General features: G+C 44.0%; 1 protein-coding gene across 2 annotated transcripts in view; it reads right to left on the reverse strand.

Moving 5' to 3' along the window:
• Positions 1–27: 27 nt before the first annotated feature.
• nlgn2a (neuroligin 2a) overlaps positions 28–26,970 on the reverse strand; it is a 351,369-nt gene continuing 324,426 nt past the window's right edge. For both annotated transcript variants that reach the window (XM_057337672.1, XM_057337666.1), the window contains 5 exons: positions 11,450–11,635; positions 8,937–9,202; positions 8,491–8,650; positions 7,063–7,429; positions 28–4,675 (listed from right to left, as the gene is read on the reverse strand). In XM_057337672.1, the coding sequence (XP_057193655.1) occupies positions 3,844–4,675; positions 7,063–7,429; positions 8,491–8,650; positions 8,937–9,202; positions 11,450–11,635 (1,811 nt within the window). In that variant the 3' untranslated portion in view covers positions 28–3,843. The remainder of the gene's footprint in view (positions 4,676–7,062; positions 7,430–8,490; positions 8,651–8,936; positions 9,203–11,449; positions 11,636–26,970) is intronic.

Below are 26,970 nucleotides of genomic sequence, written 5' to 3' on the forward strand. Positions count from 1 at the left end.
GAAGGTTGAAGGACCAGTGTGTAAGATTAAAGAGGATCTACTGACAGAAATGAAATATAATATACATAACTATGTCTTCAGAGGTGTATAAAGACCTTACATAATGAACTGTTTTTATTACCTTAGAATGGGCTATTTCTACTTACATCACGGGTCCCCTTACATAGAATTCACCATGTTGTTTCTACAGTAGCCCTAAATGTACAGACTGCTCTACAGAGTGCGTTTCGTAAATACGTTATCTCCTTCGGCAAAGAAGCGAAAACATGACAATATCTTTGTCCTGTGTCAGCTAGTAGTGATCCGAAAGGGAGGGGTGTAGTGAGCTGTTGACTGCAATTTGCAACCTCACCGCTAGATGCCGCTAAACTTCACGGACTGGTCCTTTAATTAAAAGAAAACAGAGTCTGATGTCTGGCTATCAATGTCTTTAATTTTTCCCAGATCAGAGTCACAGCATACAGTATTTAATAACCTCTAAATAAAGTGAACTATCATGACCTTATAGATTGTATCTGTTCTTTTCTAAAAACCCATTATTAACATGTTTATACTTCATCTCGAGGCTTTCGGTTTCTGAACATATATAGGAAAACAGGGCAACAGGTGTAAATTAGGACCCAGTAAAATGTTTTGATATTCTTAATAATAACATGTGCTTCATTTATTTATTTTGTAATTTTTAAATCATCAAAATTCACACAATGAGATCAAGGCCTTACATGTACTTATTATGCCGTTATTTCACTAGATGCTTAATTTATTCAAAATGATTAAATGTATTCTTAAGTGTAAAAATGTGACCATTAAATGATACTTTTCCCTTTATTTTCTCTACTGTCTTTTGGTAAGAATTGAATGCAACAATGGTTTCACTCAGTAGAGTACCTCTGATAAAATCCAGTTACTGTCCATCTCCATTTAAAAGATCTGTCCACAGCATTTTATGTGAACTGGTAGCTTTAGTATCTTTAAAATGTACGAAAACATGACTCGCTGTGATGATTCAAGTGACATTGATATGCTACAATACACATTATTTTATGCCTAAATACAAGAGCAATAAATCATCTTTACCCACAGATCCCCAAATTAAGTGAAGAAGCAGAAATAAAATGTAACCTCCTGTGAATGAGATTTTCAGTTTTGCTGGTGGCTGAATTAGAACTTGCACCTGTTGTCCTGGTCACAAAGTATTCATATTTTATTTGACCAGAATAAAAAAACAAATGAGAAAACAAAACATCAAACAAACAAGTAACTGAATATTTACAAATAGTTCGGTTGGTTTGTTCTTACACTTAAATTGTACAGTTAACTTCTATTTCTCATTCTCTCTCTGTATACCCAAACTGTAGACCCAATGAATGGCTCATTACGGATGTAGAGTCTTTATTCTGTATGTATCACAACACTCTAGTGGCCGGGCGTACAAAAACAAACCAGAAAAATAACTAAAGATTCTAAACTCGTCCCGTAAATCGGCATTGATTATTGGAATTGAGTCGTTTTGTACGCGGATCTAGTTAACTCCTTATAGTTGGATTAAAACGGAGTAGTAATACCTACAACCACATAAAAGTCCACAGATGATACGTATCCACAGGTCAGATCTATAATCTTAGACATCCAGAAATAATCTCCTGTAGTGTCTGCAGTTAACTACAGTCTCCTCCTTCATTTATTGTTGTGTTGTTATTTTCCTCCCCTGGGCTTTTAATGTCATTCAGTACTGAACCTCCAGAATGATCTCTTAGCAATGAAGAGTTTCTTCATGTTGTAGTGTTTTGTGCAGCAAACTGACACTAGTTCTTGCTCCATTATGTTGGTCCTGTGTATGGCAGAGAGAAATATCCCAGGCATCTCTGACTCAACAGACTGGCAGCTGAGCCAACAGTGATGAATCCTCATCCTTCATGATACAGCAGTGAAAGAAAACGAAGACTAACAAAGCATGAAAAAACATGGTCTGATTTTAAGCCATTAGTTCTTTATCCTGAAGGCGTGTTTTAGAGAAACCATTTGTGTATATTAGAATAGCTGGTTCACTCCCCCTCTTTTTGCTGTGCTTGTCATAACCAAAAAAAGTCAGGTGTGCAGTGCAGATAGATGTGAGACCCATCAAACATACATGAGCTGTTTATAAACTTAGACTGAACCTATAATGTAAGTTCACATCATACAAACAATTTTGAATGTACCATGGCATGAAGGTGGGTAGATGCTTGGTGGCAAAGAGAGAGAGAAAGAAAGAAACAAGACTTTTTACTAGGAGCCTTTGCTCATTTGTTGTTTTTCAAAACTAGAACAAAGTATGTCTGTCTCTCTCCAAACAATCTATTGTTTATCTCTCTCTCTCTGTCACATGCACTCATTACCACTGCAAAACTGCTGACATACAGCTTTACCTCACACACTTACATTAAAACAAATGTACTGTACATGGTAAGAGACAGTGGCTAGAAAATAGTTCTTATGTGTCTACATACACAAATGTACACAAAAAGATGCTTACTTAACTGGGTCCTCAAATACCAAACAGAGCATCTGTAGAGTGAAAGAGAGGAGAAGGAGAGTAAGGTGTAAGAATTTGAATTTTTTGAATCTGAAAAAGAAGATAATGAAAAGCTAAACGTTATATACACATCACAGGCCATTGAAAGAGAGGTAGAAAAGCTACATCTGAATTTGCCATGTGTGGTACTTTAAACAAACTGGCCAGACCATCACCGATAGCTCTGGTCATTCACTTGTGCACTAAATGTACTGTACAGCACAATGGTATGGCACAAACTCGAACAACTTGAATATTAAAAAAGCCTTTGAAAGAACTTTGCCAATAGCCTTATTGAATTGGGATGAAAGAGAGAATATTTTAGTGATGAGAAGGTTATAGCCTGTATGATGCTGACATCATTTTTGTAATAGTTGTAAGCAAGCAAATTAAAAGTTGTAAACAAATATGCAAAACAAAAATGTGCCGTAAGGGTTTTCAGCTCAGTGTACTTGTTGCTTTAAAAATATTTCATGCATAGATCCCACTGAGCAATCCATGTAAATATATATCATTCTTTATATATTTGTCTATACTGTATATCTGTACATACAAAAATCAGCCTAAGAAATAACACAGGGAAATCAAATACCTGTGATGTAATGTCATAAAAACATTTGAGTAAGAGAGATAGAGAGAGAAAGAGAGAGTAGGTTGGCACTTTTGTTTTGTCTCCTGTCAGACATTATCATGTTTTCTCATTCTCTGTATCTGTTGTAACAAGGTATAATTTAATACTTGACACAAGACCGGAGGTAAACACAACATTTTGTTTTAGCGAATGCCCCTATAACTCATGTACGACATAATTCAAGATCACAGATCACATTCAAATAGTGCTCACAGGAGAGACGCATGATTTGGTAGTGACAGCACTGTGATGAAATAACAAAGACGGATAAAAGCGAATGAAAGTATATGGAAACATGATATCTGTACTCTGCCACTTCAGTGAGAGAAGTGGGGAAAAATGGTATTATTTCCCCTTATATCGGATTATTAGTCAATCATCAACCAGTCACTCCTTCAGAAATATCCCCGTCTATGTAAGGGCATTGTGGAAAAACAAACAGCAAGTTGAAATCCAGTAAAAGACAAATGACTTGTCACTGCTGGCTGATGCTGTTGCTCACTGTAGAGTCAGACACAACAAACACACCCCTATAAGTGTGCACAACGCATAGCAGTCCTCTGATATTTGTCTGTGACGACGGCAGAGAACAGAATACGCTTGTTCAAAGTTTGGACAGATAGCGAAATCTGGATATGCAATTGTTTCGGGGGCGGTACTATACACGGGTGGTAGAGTGAGGGTGGGGCAAGGTGTTGTTGTGGCCGGTGGTTGTGGGGAAGGTGTTGAAAGCATGAAGGGATTGCATGCCAGTGATGGTACTAGGAATCATAGTAATGGTATTGGGGGTCATTAGCGGAACGTCGTCAGGTGCCCGTCTCAGGGCCAACGTGTAGTCGGGTGGGCACGCAGGTCGTAAAATATCATGCGGCCGCAACGGCTCCATGTCATGATGCGCGTCATGCTCCGAATGCTTCATTTGCAGCGACATAATCTCCTCTTCTTGGCTGTGTGCTAAATCATTAGCGGCCACGCCACGCTGCGGGGAGAGTCGGTGCCGTCGCATCTCGTGTCGTTTATCCCGTTTGTAGTAAAGTGCAGCAAAGGCAAGGATGTTGAGGAAGAGCAGAGAGGCACCAACAGCTACCGTCACACTCAATTCAGTGGAGTAGTCCCGGATGTCGCTCGGGAAGGGTGAGAATCTCGGGGGCTCTGAACCATCTGGATCTGGTTCTGAAGGGAATGTAGGAAAGGGATGGCGTGTCGTACGAGGTACATGGCCCTTCCAGTGTGGAGTACGGGTGGTCCCCAGAGGCAACCGAGTTGTGGTGGAGCTCAGGAGCTCCTCGTGGAGATTGTGGAGGTGTGGAACCAATTCCAGCCAGAAGGCAACCTTGTTTGCACGGTAGTTGTCACGGATACGAGGTTTAAGGCCTATGTGGAGATACTGCTTGTCTTTAGAGTTGAACTTGGTCCAGATCACTTCCTCAAAGCGATTGGGCTTGGTGTGAATGAACTTGGTGTCCTGAGGAACAGGTAAGTTGGGATCCCTAGAGAAAACAGATCTTAATGTTATTTTATGTATATTTTATGTATGTTTTATAAATTGAATACATATACTGCTCCTGGACTTAACCAATAAGCGAGGTAAGCAGGCCTCAGGAAAACAGGGGGCCTCCAATAAATACCCAGATAAAGTATATACAGTTTATATAAAGCATGTATAACATATTAGTTTTCTATCATATTTTGTATGGACAGGATACAACCAGTAAAATGTAAAGTAACGTAATTATTACATCTACGTGAATTTGCCTCCCCCGCATCATGGATCAGTGGAACAATCCATTAGTTATGCACCTACGTCAGCAGCTCAGTGGTCAGAGTTGGAGAAAGTTACGGGCAGACAGGAGAGGAGGCAGATACGGTTAGAACTTCGAAGAGCAAGAGAAAATTTGCCATCTGCAGACTAAGTATTTAATGAAGCACATACATACTTTACCTCTCCAAGACAGAACTCTTGGTTGTACCGGCCCACCCATAAATTGATTAAACCTTAGCATTCAGCTCGGATCCTCAACTATAACAACCACCAAGTCTGCGAGGAACCTGGGGGTGATGCTCGATGACCAGCTGAAATTCACCTCTCACATCGCAGCAACCACTCGAACTTGCAGGTATTTGCTCTACAACATCAGGAAAATCAGGCAGTTCCTGTCGGAGCATGCCTCTCAGCTGCTAGTCCGAGCTCTGGTGATATCAAGACTGGACTACTGCAATTCTCTACTGGCCGGCCTTCCAACCAATGCAGTCAAGCCCTTGAAAATGATCCAGAATTCAGCTGCACGTCTAGTTTTCAATTAGCCTAAAAGAACCCATGTAACTCCCCTCCTGATTTTCAATTCACTGGCTGCCAGTTGCCGCCCGCATTAAGTTTAAATCGCTGACACTGGCCTTCATATTTATAATCATATATACTTTACGTAAAGGCACCAAATCGCTTGCAAAAACCTTTACTCATTTGGTTCCCCTATGGTGGAATGAACTGCCAGCCTCTACCCGAACTGCAGCATCCTTCACAACTTTCAAGAAACAGCTCAAAACATTCCTGTTCCGCATTTATTTGACTAACCAATAACTGTCTATGTCTTTGTCTCTGGAAAATGACAATGTGCCGGTGAGTGCAGCCCAAGATAAGGTGACCAGACGTCCCCGTTTTCTGTCCTGGTTTTTGGTGTTCTGTCCCCGGAAATGTCCCCGTTTTACAGCACGTCCAAACAACCAGAAAATACACTGAAAAAGCCAGATCACCATATCCTGCGGAGTACCAGAGCAACCATGTAGTGATTATTTACGCCAGCAGCGGGGGCTGTAAACTACAGTAATTTCTTGGTCACACCGCTTAGCGATGAAGAATGTACGACGAGACATGAGACAGCGTCATCAAGCTATTATCAAATATCAAAATACTAGAGTCAAAATTATCGGGATCAAGGTACTAACTACAAATGTTTAATTATGTTAAATTAAAGTAAAACCGTTTGTATGTGTTATATAACAGGGTCAGGGCAGGGAGCTGGATTGTTTTGCACGAAATTTTAAACTTTACCATTAAGTTCGGTCGTAACAAAACACAGAATTCCCACCACTGATCTAGTGATTCCCACACATACAGTACGTTGGTGAAAGTACGCAGCGATATAAACAAATAAAAGTATTTATCCAAGCAATTACACTGACAACTATTACATTCGCCGAAAGGACATGTGCTCAAAATGAGCTTAAAATGCAAATAAAAAGCTTAATGTAAAGTTATTTTCAAAGTTTTAATTACTGGTTTTAATTACTGTATACAGTTTGTAAAAATTGAAATAAATACAATTAGAGAATGTAAAATCGTCATGTGTTTTCATATTTGTTATATTTTTGAAGTGTTTTTAAATTTTGGACAACTATTTTTATAATTTGCAATGGTTAGTATTCACGGTTTTCACAGTGGACTATTTTTGGTTTGGTAAACTTTATTAAAACCATTTTTATAAAACCGGTTTTAAAAATTAATTACAATTTGTAATTAATTGCAGTGGTCCAAAAACCCATTAATAATTATGTGCATCAAAACAATTTTTTTTAATTGATTATAACAAATTAGATTTAAATTATATTTTGACCATTTAACTAGAAAATGTCCCCGGTTTTCATTAAACAAATCTGGTCACCTTAGCCCAAGGTCAGCACGCAAACAGCACACAGATTCACGTCGATTCACATGCAGCAACTACTTCATTAATAAGAAAAACTGTGAAAAGATTAGCCGATGGTGGCTAGTGTACAGTGTAAAAGATGATGCTTGAAATCGCTTAGGCCCCCAAATCACTAAGTCCGCCCCTGTATATAAATTGTATATAATAATACTACAGTATATATGCACACTCACCCGGTCTTGGCAAAGTTGGTCCAGTATGTCATGACTACAGCACTAAGCATGACATCATTTTTGGAAAAGTTGCAAGGGAAAAGATCTGTAGCGCCGATCATGGGCACCCCAAACACATACGGAATCTCATCCCCGTGTGCCGCGTCAGCCCATTCAGGTCTTGTCTCTGTTTGGCAGTGGTGGTAGAATGTATAGAAGTAGACGGGAGACTGGTACTCAGCATGAAGCTTGGCAGTAGCGACGGCTGGCGCCACCCATTGATGATCAGTGAATAGTGCGAGAAGAGTCTTGCGCCGCATATCGCCATTGTCTCGGTCTGCCCAGTCTGTGTACATGAACTTAATAGTCTCTCTCAAAATGTCTTTACCTAGAAAATGTAATAAGAGTGAAGAAAAAGATATAAGTATGTGGATGGAACCGAGAAAGAGAGAAAGGATAATTAAAACAGGTTAGGCTACTTAATTTTGAGTAAGGTTTTGGCAATACGTAAAATAAAATTCTGAAAAATGTATAGTATACACTGCAACTTTGTATACATAAACATATATTTGCATTTTTTACATACTGTACAATATAATTTAAAGGGGTCCAACACTAAAAACTAAAATCAGAACTATAATTAACTCAAGATGTTGTATCAAGATGTTATGACGTCCAGTCACATAACACATCAGAACCACATTTACATTTGCACTTACTTTGTTAAAAACTTTGTATAAATATGCTGCCATTTTTCTGTATATAGGCTACACAAGTCGTGGATTTGAAGTTATATGGATAACTCTTTATGGATAACTGAAAAAAAGTTACTGAATTTGTTTTTTGTGTGTTCTAAAGAAGAAAGTAAATAACTTGACTTATTCTACTTAAAAAGTGACTTACTGTAATAATATTTAGGTTAATAATACGTTAATATTACTAAATGATATCCAGTAAAATATAAGGTTATCAGGTGATAATGAGGTGGTTGCTTAAATAAAAAAGATATAAGAGTACATACGGTATAAAATGTTAGGCACATAATAAAAATGTAAGCGTAAGACACTGACAACAGGCGATAACTTGTCTTTTACCGCCCTCTGGTGGAGAAATGTAAGAATAGCACCTAATCACCAGACTCAATAATCAAAGCTACATATATTAACAGATATGACATTGTTGTACTCAGTATTGTCAATGAGTCTGTCCAGACACACTTCAACTTTACCTGGGCAAAATTTATCTAGCAAAAACAATTAAGAACGTTCTGTCTTAAACAGAAAATCCAAGTCTAACTTCGAAAAAGCAGTGGAAAATGATTAAAATTAATATAAAGGACATAAGGACATTATGTCATACTGTATATAAAAATATGCGTGTTTACATAATAATGAGAACTTTACAGGCAAGTGATAATTTAAAGCACTTTCTTGGGATTGTAGACCTCACCTTCAGGGTATCCATAGAGGTTGTCTACAAAGTTGGAGATGGTGTAGTCAAAGGCTGCCGCTGAAATTCCCTCCTCACTCTCAGTGCCCCCATCATCCACAAACTTTAGTCCCTCACCTTGATTTACACCAATCAAAAGGTCGTAGTTCAAGAACTCCCCCTAGTGGTAAAAGCATGAATTTATTTACTGCTGTATCTTTCGACCCAAAAAATGCAATGAACAGTTTGGCATAGACTATATCTTTAATATAAGAGTATTACTTTGCGCTGATGTCATTTTCATGCAGTCGTTAAGGCAAATATATGCAAAATCCTAAAATCTGAGATGAAAAACTACAAAAAAAGATGGTTTACTCTACATTGTTTAACCCTACTTCTTAAGATTTACCATGACAAAATTCCTTGACAGACTAGATGGCTGATTTAATTAATTGTAATTTCATCACCTGCTGCATCAAGATCTCAGGGTCATCTGGCACAACATCTCCATCCACAACAGGTCCAAACGCAATATGATAGCGGGCTGGCTGGATGTCTTGATCCACCAGCTCTCTGAAGTTTTTTCGGCGGAGACAGTCCACCAGGTCTGCGGTCTCCCCATATGTGCATCCCACTTTACGTGCCAGAATCTTGGTGTATTTCAAGGGCTGGTAATTGATGGACCAGCTAGAGATGGCTGAACCACTCTGAGAAATGGCTCTCTGAAACAACCCTGGGGTGGAAGAGAGCAACAGCAAGCTGTTAACTACAGTGCATATACAAGAATTACATATCACGTACAGTATCTGTACTACACAGTTGGGATAGGATGAGAGGTGCAGTTGTTTTAATGGTAGGTTATGTAATATGTTCAACATACTTGTATCCCACACAGATAACAGACATAGTTATTAATTAATATTTATAAAATAGTTATGATGTTAGAGGGATGGAATTAATGAAAGCATTGAATGTCAGTTCCAACTCACACAAAGCATTAACATGAAAACAAACAAGAGAAGAATATCAGCCTTTATTATTAGTATTTTTCTCTTGTCTATTAAAAAAGCACACGTTTCCTATGTCCAGTTTCCAGTTTTTGCATCTCATCAATGATACTTTACCTTATTACTTTAGTAACAAACCAGCAACCTTGTATTCTTACCCATATACTGCACATCTGCTTTATTGGTTTAGCTCTTCCTGTTGTTGTTAGGATGGATTTTCGTACAGGGAACTGACTTGAGATGACATGATTGGTGTCTCCAGGGGTAGTGGTTGTCATGGCTTACCTTGCATGACTGACAGCTGAGGGCTGCAGGACTGATGTTAGGTGAGGATGACAATGATGATGAAGATGGTGTGGGTGAAGGTGGACTTTTTTGGCAGGGAATGCAGAGAACAAAATTAAGACGACACTTATGGACGACACTTTGCGAGGTAATTACACATACGCTGTTAATTTAATAAGACAGACGCACTCTGTTACAGTAATAAAACACATACACACACAAATACACACATACAGGTTCATTTTACTGTATTAGTGAGGACACTCTTAGACATGTTTTCATATAAATTTAATGATAATTATAGCCTAATCCTAAACCAAACTCCAAATCTCAAACATTTTCACAAGTGAAAGCAATTAAAGCAACACTAGAGAGTTTTTCGACCTAATCTGTGAATCTCTCTAAAATTATTTTAGTGGTAGGACAACTCTTAACTGGACGAATTTGACTGCCGCTGCTACCCAAGCAGCCCTCTATCGGCTGAAATAACACTTGTAACTGGTGTGCGGGTAGGTTCACAAGCCCGCCCATCACCTGCTTTACGGCATACGTCATGTTTTACTCGTAGCCTGGGTGAAGTTAGCAAACAGCCAACAATAAGACGAAACGATCTAGTTCAACGCAAGACTCCAAACCATCACCATGGCAGAGCCAGCAAAAAAGAAACAAAGAGGAAAAGAGAGAGAGTGATCGGACACAAGCCCGAATACAAATCAATATCTGACAGACACTCGCGAGCAGCAAGAGGCAACGGGTTGCAAAATGGATGGAGACCTAGCCTTCCTGCTACTGGATTTAAAAGTCTTATATGTACATTTTTTCTTACTGACCTGTACTTTTGAGCTTATTAGTTATTAGGATGCGCTCAGGTTGTTTATTGGCGCACTAACGTTACTGGTTCACAATTTATAACCGTAAGGTAGACTAGATATAATGTAATGTTGCCGGGTCTCAATAGCTTACGTAGCAGGATCGTGCCTCGTCACGAATTGAGTGTTATGCTTGTAAACGATGACTACCAAACCACAATAAATGTTGTATGGTCAAAAGTTACTGATTCCTTAGTTTATGCACGTAGACTAATGTTATCGGTATCTATAGTTACTATGCTAGGCACTATTCCCATAGCGAGTTAAGTGTAAGTTAGTGATTGCACCTATTACACAAAGCACAATGCCTGGTCGCGAGTGTGTTTCCGAAAATATAACTACATAACAGAAAATTATTGGTTAATAATATGTTGGTTACTAAACACATTCACGTCCATGCGTTGTGTTTTGGGTGACTGCAAATGTGCTATGTAGCTAACGCTAGCACGTTAGCTGCTATGTAGCTAGCACGCTATATGCTAACGGCTAACAACCAGCTGTTACCTCAGAATCTAGTTTGAGCTATTAGTCTAGCCCAGTGGTATACCCCGCGGGAGCCAAAAGAGTGCTTTAGTACATGTACAGTTTATGAAGTGACATGATGTAACAGCGGTTTCTGCTTAGTCAACCAATTCACGTCTATTGCCCTGCCCACAGGGAAGCTTATACAGAGACAGTATTTATGACACTGATAACAGACAATTGCGCTTATCAACCACATGGGGGAACCATAAGCAAAAGTTCTCTAATGTTGCTTTAGAACGTATGTTTAAACCTAAAGTAGGTAAAGCCAAACCTGCACACACATATCTCACTTACCCTCAGAGTGGTGTGACAGGATTAGCAGGTTGACACAAGATGCTCCAGCACCAGAGCCAAAGATAGTGATCCGCTCAGGATCGCCACCAAAGTGTCCAATATTCTCATTTAGCCAGCGCAGGGCCTGGATTTGATCCAACAGGCCATAGTTACCTTTTGCAGACTGATCTCCTGTGCTGAGGAAACCTGCAGTGGAAAAGAAGAGAAATGGAAGAAAGAAAAAACAAAACTGGGTAAGAAATACTGCAGATAGATTTGCTAATGAAGACTGTATACAATGTGTCACTATGGCATTTGGCAATGATTACATTATATTTGACAGATGCCTTTAGCCAAAGCAACGTCCACTTCATTCAAACCCCACATCTTGTAATGCAATGCTCCATTAATTGCGCTACAGTAACCGGAACTGTTTAGCAGGATAAGCATTAAATCATGCAATAAAACTGCAATAAAAAGAATTGCTGGATACCGAGGGAGGACCGTCAGCATTTTAAAGAGTAAGGTATACGGAGGACCACAAAATACAAAAACATAACGGAAAGCGGTTGAATAACCACTGAACTCATTCCTGTAAATAATTTAGTTTAATTTAGTTTGGCTTTGTAAAAATAGAAGAATTTACACTATAACAGCATTGTTAGAATGGTGGTTATAGTTTTTATGAGACACTAGACAATACAGAGAAGAGAGATAGAGATGGTGAGTGAGTGGGTGCCCTAATTTGGACCAAAAACTGTTGCATCTGCCTCCAAGTCACCAGAAACTCTCTGATCAAAGTGTGACACACACACACACGCACGCATAAATACTCTTGTGGAAATACCCAAACTGCCTCACATATATATTTTCAAAACTGCATAGGAACATTAAACCTTTTCTCTCTTCTTACTTGGAACCTATCATGACACTGCCTCAATTAGGCCTATATATAAAGTACTGTGTGACATTTTTAACTTACTGTGAGGGGACAGTTCACAACAGATTTGTCTGTCATGAAGTTCATACCTGACAGTGTGACATCAGTGACATGATATGATGCTCCTTTACTGAGCATAAAATGACCATGAACACCCCCGTAAACACCCTGTTCTCAGCCTCATTGCTATGGTTCACCCACGGGCTGTGCACTTACTGTCCCACAAGGAAACAAACTGGTGTTTAAAAGGTATAGAGTTGATAGAATAAACACTGTTTAAATAACACTGGATTTACAGTACCAAAAATGATAAAGTAGATGCTTTAACCTAATTGTAACCTTAACCTTAAGACTAGGTTTTAACCCTCAAACAACCCTTTAAAGGGGTCTTTAATGTCTTTTAAGGACCAGCTAAAATCTCCTCACTTTACTCTCTTAGTTCTCGTTAAACTAAAAAAACTCAAACTGGTTCTCACAAAGACAAGCTTCAAGCTGCATCCAACATAAATGCTGGACTGCACAACCTTCACAGATGCAACATAATCAATTGGAAGTGTTTTATTCTTTTCTTTTTCAAATAAATGATAATGAATGATGTAAATTTTCACTATTTTTAACCCCAATACACTAGGACTGTTTTAGCATGCAGTCCACATTCAAAAGGAATTTGGTGAAAGACATTTGGATTATTCCTCAAAGAACATCAAAATAGGCTAATATAATGTGAAAGAGCGTCAAATACGAAAATAAGATTATCTGTGGCTTTTAAGATTTGTTTTTCATCACCTTTAGAATTTCCAACTGAAGCATGTTTGTTGGCTTTAAAGACTTCATGTGAACCTTAACCAAGTTAAATGGCTTTTGGTCTTGTATGAAAAGCCATTAAAACAGCCATGGTCATTATTGAGATTTCACCCCCAACATCGTCAGCTTTAGATTTATCTCAATTATGGCTATTTCTTGGCACCGTCAGCCATATTATCCTGGTCAAGTGTGTGGGGGTTCTGTGTGTGTAAGTGCATTGCAGTCACTATTTACATCTATAAAATTGGCTTTAAACGAATCCTCAGCAAAATTTAGACAGGAAAATAAAATAAGCATCAGGGCCCACTCTTCTGATTAGCTTCTGTGTTGCTACTTGTGTTTGTGTGGGGTCTATTGAACTGCGTTCAAGACATAAGATGACATTTTCTGTACAAATGTTTAAAGAGATCATATGCATTCACAATGCATCACAACCGATTATATACTGTGTTATTACAGTTACATGATACCATTCTGACACTCAACATTTGAAAATCCGTGAGTAAGGACAGAGGACCCAGGCGCAGACAGCGGGTAAGGGGTTAGTTAACACAAGACTATTTTAATAACAGACAAAACGAAAACCCACGAGGGGTAAAATACAAAGAAGAAGGGTAGAAACATGGCGGATGGACAAGAACACGGACTAACTAAACTAGACAAGACTAAAGATAACATTTGACATTAACTACAAATAACTAGACTAGACTACACTGTCTAGTTACCCACATGAATCGAAATGAACCAGCACAAGACAGAAAACACAGGTGCATTAAATAAGGGATCAAATCAAGAGGGGAACAGGTGCAGGGCATGAAATAATTAACAAGCAATAATGAGGAGATGAGAGGGCGGGAACAAAGATGAGACCACAGAGAGCGTATGGCAAGCCACAACAACAATAAATGTCTCTCTCCACACAAAACTGCCATGATCCTGCCACAAGACCAAAAAAGACACGAAGAGGCAGAATCATGACAGAAGCCCCCCCCCCTTAAGGAGCGACATCCTGGCGCTCCTCAAGGTGACAAACAAGACAAGACCGACTGTGAGACCGACAAAAAACAGGGAAACATAATAAATAACAATAAAGTGACACAAGAGTCCAAGGGGGGTGCACAAGAGTCCAAGGGGGAGCACAAGAGTCCAAGGGTGGGGAAGCACAAGAGTCCAAGGGGGGGAAGCACAAGAGTCCAAGGGGGAGTCCAAATAAAGGCGAGGCTGGGGAATAAAAACAATGATGCTGGCTGCACCGGACTGGAAGCCGGTGGACACGGACTGGAAGCCGGCACTGCGGCTGGACCCGGACTAGGTGCCGGCGCTGCTGGACCGGGACTGGATGCCGGCGCTGCGGCCGGACCCAGAATCAAGCGTAGCGTTAGTTCTGGCAGGTCACGTGAGTTCAGCTTGCATCAGCTAATCAACGTTAACCAATAGTCATATAACACACACTAGACTGTGTCCTATTTAAGTTGCATTTCTTTGCTTATCAGCTGCTTAATCGTGTTGCACTTAAAACTTGTATCGCTATCTACGATCGCTGTTCTGTGCAGCTCGAAAGTTGTTTGGATATATATGCAACACGTTGCTGCCGCTCATCCAGGTGTATGTAAGCAGCATGGGTTTTAAACCCTCGTTTACGAACTACTTCGCTCTATACGCTCACTAAATGTTCGGATATGCAACGCGGCATTGCAATCGTGGATAGTTGGATAATCTTAGCTTACCTTCACCATCGCTACTACTGTGCGTGAGTGTTGATCTCGCTTGCCAGCACGGGTGCTTTTCTCTCGGCGTCTGTTCCTTTAAGCAAGCGGCAGTGAGCTGACTGTACTAAGCTCACTGGAGAATGCAAATATGACGGTATTTCCAAGAGTGAACTGTCTGTTTTATGCATTTAGCTATACATTGCATGTTGTTCCACTTATGTCTCGCTCAAAATAACTCGGGCAGTCATTAAAAGTCTATGTAAGAGCAGGACGTACCTGATAAGTGATTAAGTGCGAGATCTACTTCTCTTGTCTGCACAAGGTGAACACAGTGTATCAGACATTGCGAGCCAGAAGTACATAGACGCTTTATAAGTCACAACAGTGTTTCGCGTTATTCACATACGGAGGGAGTTCTCTGCGGAGTTCATGGATGTCGAGAGTATACAATTTAAAAGTGTGTTCAGGTAAATCGTGTGATCTTTCTGCAAGCATAGTAGGTAAGTCCTTTAATCGTATACGATCATGATATGATATATCATGCTATATAGCCAAATTTGAACATAATACAATGCAGTCACAATGTATACTGTATCTGCTTGTTAACACTTGCTCATTCAACTCGGGTGCTATTTGTTGCAGGGTGTACAGTATGCTTCCCCTGTCAGCTAACTGCTAGTTTACCCATTCGTCTCGTTATCAATTTGCTCATAACACTCTAGTGCCTTTCGTTGCAGGATGTGCGCAGCCTCACAGACGGTTGGCTAAACATCTGATGCAAGGCACACTTTCTTGGGAACACTTCGGCATGTTCAAAATCGTCATCTGATTGGCTGAATTTTACAGGATTTCTGGGAGACATGCGCGCCACGTTTTTTACGGTCCGCCTGGGAACAACACGAGCCGTCTGATCTAAGGTTTTAAAATGTTGCAATAGGAACTCATCACGATCGACTAAACGCTTAATTCGTAAAAGTATTCTAGGTTAATTGCATAAACTTATAATCGTTGTTGCTGTTTATCTTTGACACGCACATGAATGTACACCGGTCTGATACTGCGGGCACATTCCCTGCCTCTAAACATGACGTGGCACAAAACGAAACGTGTTTGGGTTCTTTTCCTGTCAATCATGTGGCCTCTTGGGCAGGCCTTGTCCAAAGAAGCGGCAAAAGTTCCTAGACCTAGCTGTGTCAGCTTCCCTTCTGCCACATAAGCGAACTGCGACTGTTGAGTGCGTGTCCAGAGTTCCACACTCCATATTTTCGTCACATTTAGTGCACTTTTGAGAATTTTCAGTATGTAGGTCTGACTACGTGCGACTAGGGTGTACGCTTCCCCTGCCAACCTTACTGCTAGTTTAACCCTTTCAGCTCGTAAACACTTGCTCATGTAACTCCCGTGCTATTCGTTGCAGGTTGTATGCTTCCCCCGCCAGCTTTACTGCTCGCTTAACCCGTTCGGTTTGGTAGCTTGCTCATTTAACTCCTGTGCTATTCGTTGCAGGGTGTATGCTTCCCCCACCAGCTTTACTGCTCGTTTAACTCGTTCGGTTTGCTAACAACTTGCTCCTATATCTCCGGTGCTAATCGTTGCAGGGTGTATGCTTCCCCCACCAGCTTTACTACTTGTTTAACCCTTTCGGTTTGCTAACAACTGCTCCATAACGCCGGTGCTATTTGTTCCATGGTGTACGCTTCCCCGCCAGCCTAACTGCTAGTTTAACCCATTCGTCTCATCAACACTTGCTCATGTAACTCTGCTGCTATATCGTTGCAGGGTTTATGCTTCCCCAGCCAGCTTACTGCTAGTTTAACCCTTTCAGCTCGTTAACACTTGCTCATGTAACTCCCGTGCTATTCGTTGCAGGGTGTATGCTTCCCCCGCCAGCTTTACTGCTCGCTTAACCCATTCGGTTTGGTTGCTTGCTCATGTAACTCCGGTGCTATCTGTTGCAGGGGAATGCTTCCCCTGTCAGCTACTGCTAGTTTAATCGTTAACAATTTGCTCATGTAACACTGGTGCAATTTGTTGCAGGGTGTACGCTTCCCTTGCCAGCTTACTGCTATATTAACCCATTCAGCTCTTTAACAACTTGCTCATGTAACACTTATGAAGTTTCTTGCAGAGTGTATGTTTCCCATGCCAGCTTACTGCTCATTTAACCTGTTCAGTTTGCTAAGAACTTGCTCCTATAACTCCTGTGCTATACGTTGCAGGGTGTATGCTTCCCCCACCAGCTTTACTGCTCGTTTAACTTGTTCGGTTTGCTAACAACTGGTCCTATAACTCCAGAAATAAAGCTAAAAAGCAATCTGTGTAAGATTTTCTATGAACAGGTGCTATTTTCCCCCCTACCATGTTTGCCAACAAGGAAAATGGAAAAGAAATTAATGAACCTAATTAAACTAAATGAAAACGAATAATGACCCTAACAGGAACACAACAAAACAAAACAAAACAAAAAAATAAGCTGCGGAAAAAAAGAGACAATTTCAAAATGTTCACGTTTTTGTGAATGTACTATTCATAGGTATGTGTTTAGGTAAAATTATCCTTTTTGTTTCGTTCTGTGAACTACTGACAATATTTCTCCCAAATTCCAAATAAAAATATTGTTCCCTTTCTGTCGGTCTCTCGACGTTGTGTCGAACCGACAGAATGGGGTTTGTCTTGAGAACCTATCATCTTCTGAGTATTTAGAAAAGGCCAATGAAAATTGGCGAATGAAATTTGCATGCCAGGCTCCTCCCCGGATGTCCGGGTATAAGAGGGAAGCCGGCGTGCTCATTCATTCACCTTTTGTTCTTCAGAGCCTACGCATCTGATGAGCTTCCTACGATCTGGTGATCATTCTTTCTGCTGGAATCTACGACTTGGACAGCGGACGGTCCCTTCCTGCAGTGACTCTCCCCTGGGCGTCTCGGCAGTTCCGGAGGTGTTCGAGCAATTTCCTTTTCTAAAAGAGCAAATTTCTCCAGCGTGGCTTGTCCCGCTGTTGTCATGGGTGCAACACACTCATCGAGGAGAGGGACGGACACAATGCCTGCTTCCAGTACGCTGGGGCACACGTTGTGGATACGTTCTGCACGCACTGCGGGCGGTGACGATTCAGACGTTGCGTCACAGGTGGCTGTGTTCCCACGGGACTCAGCCACCACCTCGTTTGCTCCCCGTTCCGTGGCGGCAGGACTACGGCCCTGCCGTCCGCTATGGCAAGCAGCGAGGGTGATATGAGGATTACTGTGAGCGATAATCCGCCAGCCACGGCTCACGGACCGTTCACACCTCGTTTCGCTCGTCTGACCGTTCCCCAAAAAGACGGTCCGCCGTCTTATTCCTCAATCACGTATTCGGACACGATGCGTAATGATGAGAGGTCTCTTGCAGCATCGGGGGGTGACGTACTGCCATCCGACTCCGACTATTCTTCGGGCTCCCTCCCTCGGGGGGTCGAGCCCAGGAAAAAGCAGATGTCGAGATGTCGGCCATGCTTTCCCGGGCCGCCGTGAGTGTTGGGTTGCAGTGCCCGCACTGCCTCTCCCGGCGTTCGCGGCTGGCTACATGGCGCCTCGGGTTTGAGCGCGGCTACAAGCCGCGCCCGCCCCCAGTGCCGTGTTTACCGGAAGTGCATGAGGAACTTTGTAAGACCTGAAACGCCCCTTCAGGCACGTTTCACGTCAAACAAAGTTCTGTCACCCTCTCTTCCCTCGAGGTTGAGACAGCTGGAGGATGCGTCGGTGTCCCCCAGGGGGCTCGACCTAGACTCCCGTCCAAAGCATGTGGGGTCTCGGCATCTCTGGTGTCGAGAGCTTACATTGCGGTGGACCAAGCTGCCTCCTCTCTCCACGCTATGGCTCCTGCCAGGCCAGGGCGTTGAGAGAGCTCCACGAGGGTAAGACCGACCCAGCGCTTATGCAGGAACTCCGACCTCGCTCTACGGGCGACCAAGGTGACCACGGGGGCCCTGGGTCGGACGATGTCCACACTTGTGGTCCATGAGAAACTCCTCTGGCCGATACTTGCGCAGATGAGTAACGCTGAGAAGGTCCGCTTTCTCGAAGTACCCATCTCGCAAGGGGGGGCTGGTTGGTGTTACTGTGGAGGGTTCTCGACAGTAATAAGCAGTCCTCCGTGCCGCAACTCGGCCGCCGAGTCCCGTGCACTGTCTGCTTCCCAGCAGCCCTGGTCCTCTTCAACACCCTCGAGTGACCTGGAGGAGACAGCGAAGAGGAGACCATCGCCCCATCAGCAGCCGCGGGCAGCGGCTGTCATGGGATCACCTCAGGGGGATCGAGGCTACCATTGGGCCCGACCCCAGCCACAGCGCTGGAAGGTCGGATAGGGACGGTTCCTGCCCCGTCCCTCCATCTGCTGGCCCCCTCTGGGGGGCTGGCGCCCACTTACTCTCAAAAAGGAGAGTTTCCTCTCTCTCTGGGTTACCTCAGCCGCTCTCACCCTCTGCACGACGGTGAACGGCAAACTAGACGTTGCGTCATGGCAAAGCGCAATGTCGAGTATAAACACCAGCTCTCAGCACTCTCAGTCAGACAGTGCGTTGAGCTGCGCAGTCGCCAGGCAGGAAATATGGCAGAGCCGATCTCCTCCCCGGGGGGCCTCCCCCGGCAAGGAATCCGTACTGCTAGCCATCGAACCACCCTCCGCGGCGGCGATGAAGCAGATCAACCTCTAGTCCCCCGTCACAGTTCTGGGAGCCCCCAGACTGTCAGGCTGGCTGAGGAAGACGATCCGTCTCGGCAACGCGATTCAGTTTGCTACACGCCCGCCCAAGTTCCGGGACGTCCTTTTACCTCAGGCAGAGGCAGGGATGCCCCCGTACTTCGGGCGGAGGTCGCCTCCCTTCTGGTGAAGGGAGCGATCGAGCCCGTCCCACCGGCCGAGGTGTTCAGCGGGTTTTACAGCCCGTACTTCATTGTCCCTAAGAAAGGCGGAGGGATGCGCCCTGTCTTAGATCTGCGTGTTCTGAACAGGCACCTACACTAGCTGCCTTTCAGGATGGTCACGCAGAAGCGCATCCTGGCGTCCGTCAGGCATCAGGACTGGTTCGTGGCAATCGACCTAGGACGCGTACTTCATGTCTCGATCCTCCCTCGACATCGGCCGTTCGGACGGTTCGCGCTCGAGGGACGGGCATATCAGTACAGGGTCCTCCCCTTCGGTCTGTCCCTGTCTCAACGAGTCTTTACGAAGGTCATGGAAGCCGCCCTCCTTCCCCGTTGGGAAGGAGGTGTACGGGTACTAACTATCTCGACGACTGGCTCAAGTTTGGGCACACTCTCGAGATCTGTGGTGTACACACAGGGACCTGGTGCTCCGGCACCTAGATCGGTGGGGTCACAGGTCAACTGAGATAAGAGCAAGCTCTCCCCGGGCAGAGCATCCTCTTTCTCGGTATGGAACTCGACTCTGTCCTCACGAGCGGCCCCGCTCACCCCCGGGGGGGGGGGGCGCGAGGACTAGCGCGCCCGGTCAGTGTTGAACTGCCTGAGATCAGACAGTCAGCGGTCCCCCTGTAACAAGAGGCTCCTGGGATTCATGGCATCCTCGGCGGGGGTGGCCCCCCCTCGGGTCGATGCATATACGAGCGCTCCAACACTGGCGGCAGAGTCAAGTTCCTTGGAGAGCGTGGCACACCGGCAGCAGGCGTTGGTCACACGCTTTTCTGCCGACACACCCTAAGGGGTGCTGTGTGCAACGGGCGAGCAGTGTCGGGGCGGTGGACGGGCCCCCGCCTGCGTTGGCATTCAACTGCCTAGAGTTGTGGGTTGTGCTACTTGCATTGAGGGACTTCCTCTCGTGCAGGGAAGCACGTGCTGGTCCGGTCGGACAGCACAGCTGCTGTGGCGTATTCTTCACTCACAGCAGCTAACATGACTCGCCCGACGCCTCCTCCTCTGGAGTCAGCAGGTGATCAGCTCCCTGCGAGCCACACACATCCCAGGCGTCCTGAACCAGACAGCCGATGCGCTCTCTCGTCAGTCGACGCCTCGCGGAGAGTGGCGACTCCCTCCCCGCGCAGCCGGCTCATTTGGGGCAGTTCGGCCAGGCACAGGTGGTCCTGTTGCCTCCCCGGACTCCACCCATTGTCCGCTTTGGTACTCCCTGTCCGAGGTACCCTCGGCACGGATGCCCTTGCGCACAGCTGGCCGCGGGACAAGCGGAAGTACGCTTCCCCCCAGTGAGCCTCATTGCACAGGGCCTGTGCAAGGCCAGGGAAGAGGAGCATCAAGTGGTACTAGTTACGCCCCTTCGGCCTAACCAGGACTTGGTTCTCGGAGCTGAGGCTCTGACAACAACTCCCCCCTGGCCGCTCCCCCTGGCGGACAGCTTCCCCAGGGGAAGGGGCACGTTACGGCATCCCAGGCAAAACCTGGTCTCCATGTCTGGACGGGACGAGGAGATCCTGAGTGACCCACCCCCGGTCCGGTTGGGACGTCACTCAGGCTAGGGCTTCGGCCACTGGGCGGCTATACGCCCATAGGTGGCGCCTCTTCTCGTCCTGGTGCTCTTCTCGGCGAGAAGACCCGCGGAGTTGCTCGGTCGGGTACGAGCTGTCCCGTCCTCAAGAGAGACGGGGGAGTAACCTCTCCCCCTCCACACTGGGAATGTATGTAGCCGCTACGGCCGCTCATCATGACCCGAGTGCTGGGTAGCCTCTGGGACAGCACGACCTGGTCATTAGGTTCCTAAGGGGCGCGAGAGGGTGACCACCTTATCCGCGCTCCGTACCCTCTTGCGACCTAGGTGGCGGGCCTCAAGAGGCCCCGCCCCCTTCGAGCCTCTCGGGGTTGCCGCTCTTTCTCAGTCTTGATAAAGACGGCTTTCCGCATGGCTCTCACCTCCAAGAGGGTAGGGGATCTACAAGCACCCTCCGTGTCCGCAGATTGCCTAGAACTCGGGGCCGGGATTCTCACGTTATCTTGAGACCCCGCCCCGGCTACGTGCCCAAGGTTCCCACCACTCTCCCGAGAGACCAGGTGGTGAACCTGCAGGCGCTCCCCACCGGGGAGGAAGACCCAACCTATCCGTGTTGTGTCCAGTACGCGCACGGCGCCTCTACTTGGACCGCACGCAGAGCCCAGAAGCTCTGAGCAGCTCTTTGTCTGTTTCGGAGGTCAGCAGGAGGGCTGTCTCCAAACAGAGGCTGGCGCACTGGATCGTGGATGCCCTCGTTAGGGCATACCGATCTTTTTTCCTGCCCGTTGGGGGTGAGGCACACCCCTCGTGGCTGGCTCAGGGTGCCTCTCTGGCAGACATCTGCAGAGCTGCGGGTTGGGCTATGCCTAACAACTCCGTGAGGTTCTAATACCTACGCGCGGAACCGGTGTCAGCCCGCATCCTGGCAAGGTGTGGGACCGGCAGCCGGTAGGGCATACGCCTGCGGAAGCCCTTCCCCTCCGGGGGGAGCAGTGGCGATCCCGCCTCACTTCTTTTTCCTCGGGTAAAGAACAGGCATTCCATCCATCACTAAGCACCCTTCCAGGGGACAGGCTGGGCAGAGCAGCCCTGCCCCTTTAGGCCGGGGAACAGTTGAGTTATCTCCCACATAGCTCTAACCGGACCTAGTGCTCCAGACGTGGTAACCCCCCCTCCGTGGGCTGTTCCGTCTGATGTATCCTCATGAATGGTTCCCACCTTGGCAACCCATGACCTCCCCAGGTGGACTCCCACCTTGCGGTTAACTCCTGCAGTCCGCACATTCCTCCCATGAGTTCTCCCCTGATGGTGAGACCATGTGGTGTCTCCACTAATTCCTCCTACGGTAGGTAGTGGCCTCTGCAGCGTTTTTCCCCCCCAGGGGGGAATAATGCTTACCCAGTGGCCCGTACGGTGCCGGGCGGCTTCTCGCCATTTAGAGAATCAGGCCTCAGCCCGTGACGGCCGGCATTAGGGGGCTTCCCAACTTTTTGTGGAAAGCTCTGGGTCCCCCTTCCTCTCCACTGGAAGGTCATAATTTCGCGCTAGCGTGTTCGTCTGACTCGCCCAGGCCAGTCAACGTCGCTCCACAGAGATTGTGACCGGTGCTGTGGCGTTTTCCATAGGAACCCCCTCTCTCGACGTTGTGTCGAACCGACAGAAAGGGAACGTCTTGGTTACGGATGTAACCTCGGTTCCCTGATGGAGGGAATGAGACGTTGTGTCCCTCATGCCACAACACTGGCCGCCCACCCCAGCGGTCGGGGGAGGATGCTTTAGGCTCCTCAGACCAAAGGTGAATGAATGAGCACGCCGGCTTCCCTCTTATAACCGGACATCCGGGGAGGAGCCCGGCATGCAAATTTCATTCGCCAATTTTCATTGGCCTTTTCTAAATACTCAGAAGATGATAGGTTCTCAAGACAAACCCCATTCTGTCGGTTCGACACAACGTCTCGTTCCCTCCATCAGGGAACCGAGGTTAAATCCGTAACCAAGACGTTTCTATTTGCATTTATTTGCAGAAACTGAAAACTGGAGAAACAGGTCAAAATAAAATATGCTCTGTATCTTTTCAGACCTCAAATACTGTAAAGAAAACAAGTTCATGTTCACTTTTAAGCAATACACCTAAGGAAAAGTTCAAACGTATTTTTTAACCTTGATTTTTATCACAGTTTTCATGTGTCTTGTCATGCTGTCAGTCTTTCACATTGCTTTTGGATGATTTTATATCACTCTTGAGGTTTGATTTAGTTGAAATTCACCGGAGACTGGACTGGCCACAATACATCTAGTTCCCTTTCAAAAGCTACACTCGATGCTGCATTTCAAACGCTATGGGAGAACAGTCTTTGTTCGACCGGTTGTGAAGCACGTGTGTCAAACACTGCAAAATTTTTGAGGAGGGTCTGGCTGCAACCTATCAACTTGCATTCTCAGACTTGCACTCTCAGACTTGGACTCTCAGACTTGCACTCTCAGACACCTTCGCTTCCTGTGACGTCACTTGCAGTCGACACCCGCACTCTTCGTGCTGCTTGCATTTTGCACGTGTAGCACAAGCACGTGTTGGCTTGAGAACATTTCGCGGTCATTGCCGTAAGTTTAAATGTTTTGTCCATGTGTGATAGTATATTATATCCAGTATACAAAATGTTGTCGGTCTATGTATGCTGTTTACTACTTGTTCATACAAAGAATTTGTATAGGTGAACTAGCCAACCATAATATCACTCTGTCTGTCCGTCACTCGTTTTAAATACATAAACTAAACTAGCTAATTACATGGCATATACAGTACACGTTAAAACCACTGGATAGTGTTCCGTCCCTGTTTAATTATTTGTGGTGAAAAGTTTGTGGAAGTGCTTGATGGGGTTGATTTGATATAAACGTACTGACGTAAGTTACATACAAACGGTTTCAGTAAGATTCGTTAGTTAACAAAAACTGTAACTGTACTTATACAGAATTTGTTATTTTTTAATTTTCGTTTACATTTACTAAAACATTATTAAATTTAAAAGTTGTATTCAAGTTAATATGGACGTTATTAACTAACGTTAACAAATAACAAATTTATGTATATATTGGTCTCATCGATTTCTTCTTGCAGATGCACCATTCAATAATACCATTTTCTAAAAAAAACCTGGTGCCTCAGTGCACATCATGTTGCACATTGTACCACTGTAGTTTATGCCCTGCCCTGAAACCAACCACACTGAGGAAAATAAAACTACACTGGGAAGGCCATTTATAAAAAGCTGTTGTTTTCCAAGGTATGTTCATTATTCAATAAAATGTAGTTGCCGCTGCCAAATGGGGCACAAACACATTCATACATATAATTTTCTTCAAATAAATGTTTTGTGCTGTGAAAACCACTGCATAAAAGCTTCAAAGTTACTGTACCTAATTTTAGTTATTACCTATTTATATTATTGTCTGAATTTTATAATGATGCGTTGTTATTGTTTTTCCTGATTTTCATAATGTGCTTTATGTATAGGCAAAAGAATATGTCGCTGTCATTTGCCCTGCAGAAATGAGGCCCATTACCATTGCCCCAACTGCAGCAAAACTCTTCTCAGGAGATATATTATGGAAGCTCACATGCTTATATGTTCATCATCAAATTTCCTTCATCCTCCTTCATCTTTGGCTTCACAGCTCCCTAGAACTTCACCTGCAGCAGCGCCTATCCCTGTGATGACACCTGCACTGTCGGAAGTGCCACCTGCCACTTCACCTGCAGCAGCGCCTATCCCTGTGATGACACCGGCACTGTCGGAAGTGCCACCTGCAGCAGCGCCTATCCCTGTGATGACACCTGCACTGTCGGAAGTGCCACCTGCAACTTCACCTGTTCTGGTTCCTGTATTTGCATCAACAGGTTCACAGTCATCAAAAAGACAAAGCATGGTTAAATGCCCACATTGTTCAGTGACCGTGCTTAAAAAGAACCTGATAATTTACATCAACAGAAAGCATACTGACCACTCCAAAGATATTACAATGCACTCGCACCTTTCCAGTGTTTGTGTTGACGCATCAAATGGTCTGTCAGCAGTTCAGAGAAATGGTCACGGTTTCTCTGTACCAGTAGTGGAGGAATGTCATCAATACCAGCTACTTGCTCACCGAAGTGGACATACATTCAGTCTTTGTGAACACCTTCGCTCACTAGATTATTGTAATGACACTGCATTTGAGGAACACCTGGAACCAAGTGTCCTTGATGAGATGGTAAAATTCAAGTTCATTGGAGAAGCAAAGAAGGCAGTTTCTTTAAAGAGGCAAAAATTAGCACAGGCAGCTCACGTTCCATTTTCGGTCTTGGTGGTACTTGGTGAACAGATTCACCACTATAATCGCCTTGGGAGAGTAATGGTAAAATACAATTCTTCTGCTGGTACTTGGCACTGCCCATGTGCAAAGCCCAGAATCTCTTGCCCACACAAAAACATTGCCAAATGGCACCTGTTCCAGGCAAAGAGAAGCTTGTTCACAACAGAGAAAGTATGTAAGTCTAGTGACACCATGGATCCACAGTACACAGATGAGCACATCTACACATCCCCAACTAACCTTCAAAGCACTCTGGAATATATATATACAGTATATAACAATAAGAAAATTCCGGCAAATCTCCCAGACACAGCATCTAAATCAAAGACATTTCCATCTAATTATCTTCCAGTAGAGACAACATGTATGAACTGTGATGGTGAAATTGCACTTGACAAACCACTACTGATTAGTGCAAAAGCTAAAGTTGTTACCATGGAAGGTGTCATTGACAGTAAGTTCAATATTCAAATATATATTTTAATTATTTATAGTAAAAGACTTGGTTAAACTTAGAAAACCCCTTTTTATGTTCCTGCACTACAAAATATTTGATCATAATCATGATTTTTACTGTTTTTAGACAGGTCTACTTACACCAGAAGATGCCCAGGGTGTAATATGATTTATAGGTACCAGGAATGGAAGGATGGTCTCCACAACTTTGATGATCATGTGCTCCTGAGTCTCGAACTTTGTCTATACCTAAGACACAGTTTACAGGTTTGTCTTAATAGTGTAGTGTCTGACACATGTACCCGTCCAGCAGTTAAAGGGACAGTTCACCCAAAAATACAAATTCTGTAATTTACTTGCCTTCGAGTTGTTCCAGATCTGTATAAATTTCTTTGTTCTGATGAACACAGAAAGATATGTGGAAGAATGCTTATAACCAAACAGTTGTTGGACTCCATTAACTACAATAGTAGGACAAATTACTTTAAAAAGTTTTTTTGTTCTGTTGAACACAAAAGAAGATATCTTGAAGAATGTATACCATAGTAGGTAAAATGACAATGGTAGCCAAAAGTGCCCCAAAACTGTTTTCTGTCCTACATTCTTCAAGATATCTTTTGTGTTCAACAGAACAAAAAAACTTTTAAAAGTAATTTTTCCTACTATTGTAGTTAATGGAGTCCAAGAACTGTTTGGTTACAAGCATTTGTCCAAATATCTTTCTCTGTGTTCATCAGAACAATGACATTTATACAGATTTGGAACAACTCGAAGGTGAGTGAATTATAACAGAATTTTCATGTTTTGGTGAACTATCCCTTTAAGCCATTTAAATAATAAAT

Source organism: Triplophysa rosa, linkage group LG1 (genome assembly GCF_024868665.1).
Source record: "Triplophysa rosa linkage group LG1, Trosa_1v2, whole genome shotgun sequence".
NCBI classification, from domain to species: domain Eukaryota; kingdom Metazoa; phylum Chordata; class Actinopteri; order Cypriniformes; family Nemacheilidae; genus Triplophysa; species Triplophysa rosa.